At 38.6% G+C, this 6000-nt stretch overlaps 1 protein-coding gene across 1 annotated transcript in view; it reads right to left on the bottom strand.

The window, feature by feature from the left end:
* Positions 1-1560: 1560 nt before the first annotated feature.
* The window catches only part of ADAMTS5 (ADAM metallopeptidase with thrombospondin type 1 motif 5), a 43713-nt gene continuing 39273 nt past the window's right edge, over positions 1561-6000 (bottom strand). Inside the window, exon 8 of the mRNA XM_090272592.1 lies at positions 1561-3276. Within this exon, the coding sequence (XP_090128718.1) occupies positions 2709-3276 (568 nt within the window). The 3' untranslated portion in view covers positions 1561-2708. The remainder of the gene's footprint in view (positions 3277-6000) is intronic.

Raw genomic sequence — 6000 nt, 5'->3', positions numbered from 1 at the left:
GCTATTTTGGGGGGCTCCCTTTGTATTTAATTAAACTTAATCTGAAGTGTTCCATTTTATGAATGAGGTTAGATTGTTACTAACCTGAGCATTTTCAGATAAACTATTTTTGAGAAAATAGCCCCTAACACCACGAATCCTAGATTTTTTATTTAAGGCGCAACTACAGAAGGGTGAAAGAAATAGTCCAAAATCAAACTGGACTGAATTAGGTTGTGTTACAGAGGATTTTTCCTTTACTTATCATTTTTTATATCAATTTCTCTGAATTTCAGTTTCCAGTCTATATCATTTTTCTCAGGAGTTTAGACATACATTCCTTAGTCAATCTATTGATACTTGTACATAAAAAAAAAAAAAAAACTAAAGAAAATTCTTTAAAAGCATGGAATAGTGGTTTATTCATTTTAAGCTCTTTAGGATTGTTCCAATGAAAAGTGTAAAACTTCATTAGTTGGGGGAAAATGAATCATTGATAAGTCATATTAAATATCTATGAATCCAGTATAGAGAAGCAGAATAGGAGACAATCATGTTAGCTCTTCAATTATTTTTTAATATTGCCTTCAATATATTCACAAAAGATAAAATAAAACTTTGTCCTAATTGGACTATTTGATTAAAATTATTTTGGAAATTGGAAAAAATAGTGTTGACCTCTCTAATAATTCTCTCTGCATAGTCAAATGGTTGGTTGTAATTTTAATTTTTTTTCTTGACTAATTTGAATAGCTTTGTCCCTTGTCCCTGATATCTGGTTTACCTGCATTAAGTGTAGGTTTCCAGTCTTGTATAGGCCTCATTTCACTAACTGATAATTTATTAAGAAAAAAATGACCACATCTAAAGCAAAGTCAGTCTATAAAAATCCAAAAGATGATTATCAGTTTTATAAAACAATTATTTGTTTTACCAAATAATTTCTTAAGAAAATATTTAAAACAGTGAGACATCCATTCCCCTGGCCCACTGAAATGAATGTGATATAGCAAGATGAACTACCTAATTCTTTTATATTAAAAATATCTTATAATAAAAATAAACTCTCATGGGGTTAAGGGAACTCAAACAATGGTCCCCTAACATTCTTATATGCAAATCTTTACAATAGGCACATTTGGTATGATTATTATACAATTTTACGAAAACAATTGGCTTTGTGATATTTCACAAAGGAAAAGAAATCCCAATGAAACAAAACACTTTAGATTTTCTGAACTATGGCATGAAGGGAGACAGTTCACTGTCTAAAAAGACATTTTTAGGCATGTAATTGAAAATTTTTTCTATGCCTTATTATTCAAACTTACAACCTACCTAGACAGGCTATGGAAATAAAAGCAACAAACTTCTCAAAAATCATCATATCTCATCACTCAAACACATACTGGTACAACCAAATGCTTTCCAATTGGGAAAAATCTTAAGTGCAGTATCTGTATACTTGGATTTTTTTTTTTTTAATACAAGGAATTATTGCCTGTAGGGTGTGGAAACAGTCTTATGAATAACCACTTTTTTTTTTTTTCACTAGCCACATAAATGATAATCACTTCTAGATGTGGCTAACTACCAAGTGATCTTTAATATTCCTATTAAACTAAGTCAACAAGAAGTAGAAAACCTTGTAGGTCTTACAGAACCCTTTAACAAAACAAACAAGCGAAAGCGAACACATTTTAAAGGCTTGCTGGTAAGAGGTATACCAGTATTGAGAGTGTCAGATGTGATTAGCAAACTCTTTGCTGTGTGCACATTACACGTTGTGAGAAATCAGAGGAGAGCCACAGGAAGGGAGAGTGATTGTAAAAATATAAATGGAAAACACAGTGGAGTATGTTTTTTTCCTTTTAAATTCTAACACAAGGAAACTAATTTTTAGGCTTTTGAATACCAATAACATACACACACACAAACACTACTTCTACAACCTAATTATGCATTAATTTGGCTGGCTGCCTGAAAAAATGCAGGCCGTCAAGTGTCATAGACCCGTGTGTGTATTTAACTGACTAGACACACTGAGATCCTTTTCCTTTTCAAAATTTCTCAGAAGATGCTTGCTGTCAAAATGTTTTTTGACTCAAATTTTATCTCCTGTTGTCTGAAAGTATATTACATCTTATTAAAACAGCAGCACATTCTTAATTTCCAGTAAAACATCCACAGCTCTTTCCAGAAACTGGAAGGAGTTGAAATAGCTGCAGACCTACTTTGGTCAAACACTTCTTTTTATAGAAATGTATATATACATATATACTTTTAATAGAACCAAATGATATAAAGCGACATACCAAGGGAGAATGTATTTACAAACAGTAAAAAGAAGCTACTGTGTACTGTGGATGAAGATGATTACCATGTCTTTGAAGACATTCTGTATAAGAGGTAGGTGACAAGGGGGAGACCGTTGTTCTTCCTTTGTCAAATGTCGCCTGATTCTACATTCATCAGTGTTTTTTTCATTCTCGCAGGCCCGGGGGATGTTTGCAAACCCCCAAGTTTTTCTATATTCCAGGGTCACCGCTGTCACATGAAATAGTGCACATCTTCATTTGGTCGCGGGGAGCAGATTCTGCCCATAATTGGACTCCTGTCGACAATGACACTGAAGCGTGACTTTCTGTGCTGTAGGTGGACCTCTTGTTCACCATGGCTGATCAGTGATCAATCATCCAGTTATCCCTGCACCAGAGCATAACCACAGGCTAACATTTCTTCAGCAAACATTGCTTAAATGCGGAAGGCCTCTGAGAGAGAAGACAGCCCTTGGCTAACTTCCGGTTCCCATCCTGGCACTGCACCGTCCGGGTGTGCCAGCCGGTGTCACAGGACCTAGAACAGGCAAGCCACGGGCCCGTCACCCACTGCAGCTGTGCGGTGTGCGATCCCACTTTATTGCTGCCATGGTTAGTGACAGAGTTTACTTTTTGAGTGGACTTCTTGGGAACAAAAAAACTGTAACGGACATCTAGGGCTTTAGTTGGGTCCGTTGCAAGGATCTGCACTATTAGGATTTCCTTCGTGGCAGCATAGCCCATCCCATGCAAGAAGTCATCCCTCTGGCTCCAGCCGCTGTAGTTCATCACTGTCCCATTGATGTCAACGATGGTTTCCGAAGTGGAGATCATGTACTTTCCATTGATAATGTACTCACCGTTCTTCTTCTTCAAGGCTAAGTACGCAGTGAATCTAGTCTGGTCTTTGGCTTTGAACTGTCGGACTTTTATGTGGGTTGCCCCTTCGGGGATCCTCACAACATCAGTGTATCCCTTACTGGAAGCGGGAATGTCCACAGGGGAGAGGAAGGGGGAAGAGGAGAGAGAGAGAGAGCGAGACGGAGAGAGGGTGGGAGAGAGATAAGTAAATACTTAGTAAATGGATAAACCAATAGAAATCCCCTATAAGTCTCATCTGATTGTAACACAAAGTTTCAGTGTAGTTAAGAGATTAGCTTAAAATTGGCTCCGAAAATTAATTTTGTAACAACAATTGCAGTTAGCCTAGCTTATTATATACAGTGTTATTATGATGTTCAAAATTAGGATAATGTTAGCAACATGCCTTTGTTTTAAAAATTTCTACCGACTTCATTTATGAAACATGACTCCTCCTTATTAAACCTTGTCATCTGTACAAAGCTATGTTCACCTGGCACACACTGGGGTAAACATGAACACAAATTAACACAAATCTGCCCTCAAGCTCATAGAAGTCTTTAAATACATGCTTCTCACACTTGTTTGCATATCAGAATCACTTGGGGACCTTTTACAAATTTTACTCCCCAGACCCCAGAGCCATTAAGTCCCTGACTTTCAGGATGGGGTGCAGGCAGCAGGAATCCCGGGGCTTTTTGTTCCAAATGTGTTAACTAGTAGGGGAACCACAGACTTCATTAGTTTGGTGAACCAGAGACAGAGGAGAGGCTCTGAGCCCATTTCTCCTAGAACTCTGGATTTCCTGGGCAGGACACAAAATGGGACATGAAATTCTGTAACTGGGTAACCAGCGCTTACCAGTATCATCAAAAGAAAAAGAATTTTAATTCCTTAGCAAATTTCCCCAAATCCTTTGTGTCCGTGAAACATTGTGATAGAACGAGTGAGGCTTTATTGTGGGTGACGAGTAAGAGAGGCCTCTAAAGATCCATCACTGGCTCAGGAAAATGGACAAAGGCATAAATATATATAATATCTATAAGCTTGTGGTAAATACTAAGAAAGAAATGCTAATTAAGCAGCAAAGGACTATACCAGAGAGAAAGAGTCATCTATTGCCAAAATCTTTGCCTCTATTAGTAATTTCATAGTTAAGTCTCCCTTTGTTTTCCTTTCCTAGTTATTTAAATAGGAATAAATAAACTGCTTGTGCAGTTTGATTGATGTATGTCTGTACATTTTAATCACTTTCAAATTCATACTAAGGTTTAGAAGTTTGGGGTAACTGATTCATGCACTAAAAATCCACCTGTGTTTCCCCCACTCAAACATTTTCCCTGAATTGGAGAAGAGGCGCCTCCCCAGGGAAGCCCCTGTCTATTAGACATCTGGTCTACACCGATTGCCAGACAGGTATCGGAGCTTCCTACTGTGTTGAAGACAGAAGATGCCATGCTGACAATTCTCCTTATCCATTCAACTGGATCCATTATTCTCCATTATTTTTTATTGTTATAATATACTTTGTATTACACTTCATTACAGGACTTTCTTTTGAAGTATCTAATATCAAGAGATAATATGCAGTCCTACAATGGCTTCAAACAAGGCCAGGAGAGATGTTGAAGATGGCCTCTTATCTTACATAAAAAGCATATATGGTGGAGAGATATTAAAACATTTGAACAAGTTGAATCCAGGGCTAATATAATGGTAATGCAGGGCGTAGGAACCAGGACTCCTGACTCCAAATTTGTGCTCCTTTCACAAATGTGTATTTTACAATCCATATAACCCTCTGCCATTTATATTTTATAAAACCTGAATGAAAATAAGTTCTGATTATACTGAGTTGAAGTGATGCCAAACGGATGATGTAAATAAAGACGGAAGGATGATGGAATCAGGTAGGAGAGCTTTTTTTCATCTTATTCTTTACAGCCTGTGTCATATTCATGAGAACCACTGGGGATTGTCAGCATTGTACCAGGTTTTCAAACTGAGCTCACAAGACAAGCATAAAAATTAGTGTCTTGATTTCTTAGTGCCTTAGTAAAATACTCGTTTATTTTCTTACATTGTGCGGGGCATCACTTGAACTCTGGACATTAAGCAGCTTCCCTGGCTGCTGTGAATGAATGCAGTTGTTCTCATGGAACTATTAGGAAGCATGGCTAGCAGGACAAGGGACTCTGGTTTGGTTCAGGGCTGTGCCCACAGCACTAAGATCAGTGCCTTCCATGGGGGGAATACATTCATTCCTGCATGCTAAGCATGATGTCATTCTAGTGGGGGGCAGTCAGATCCCTGGCTCCTCGCCCCAAACAAAATATGTGACAATATATATTGATGAGAGCTGTGGAGAAACTCAGAGCAGCATAATAAGACAGAGAGTAATGACAGGGATGGAAGTCTGCATTCAGGGTGGCCACCACCTGGGGAGGTAACACTTGGCAGTCATCGATCTAAAGGACTTCCAGAAGAAGCATGGCTTATAAACTGGGGAAATGGGTTCTAGTCAGAGGACATAGTGCACACACATTGGCTTGCCATATTTAAGAAGCTTCAGAAAGTCCAGTGTGGGTGGAGCAGATCCAGAGAAGGGGCGGTATAGAAGAGATGCAGAACAGGGCAAGGGCCAAAGTTTTAGCACTTTGTTGGTTACAAAACATTGAGACGGAAGCCACTGGAGGGTGTCGAGTCAAGGAATGTCATGATCTCTGACAGGTAGTACATGATGGCTCTCCCTGCTCTGTGAAGAAGAGGCTTGGAGGGCAAGGTCCTGGAGACCTTTGGGAAGACTTCTGGGTTGGTCCAGGTAGGAGGGGATGATCACTGG

The sequence above is a fragment of the Furipterus horrens genome, unplaced genomic scaffold (genome assembly GCF_987537825.1).
Source record: "Furipterus horrens unplaced genomic scaffold, mFurHor1.1.pri manual_scaffold_1, whole genome shotgun sequence".
Classification (NCBI taxonomy): Eukaryota; Metazoa; Chordata; class Mammalia; order Chiroptera; family Furipteridae; genus Furipterus; species Furipterus horrens.
Note: the sequence above shows the minus strand (reverse complement) of the source record. Positions and strands in the feature narration are given on the sequence as shown.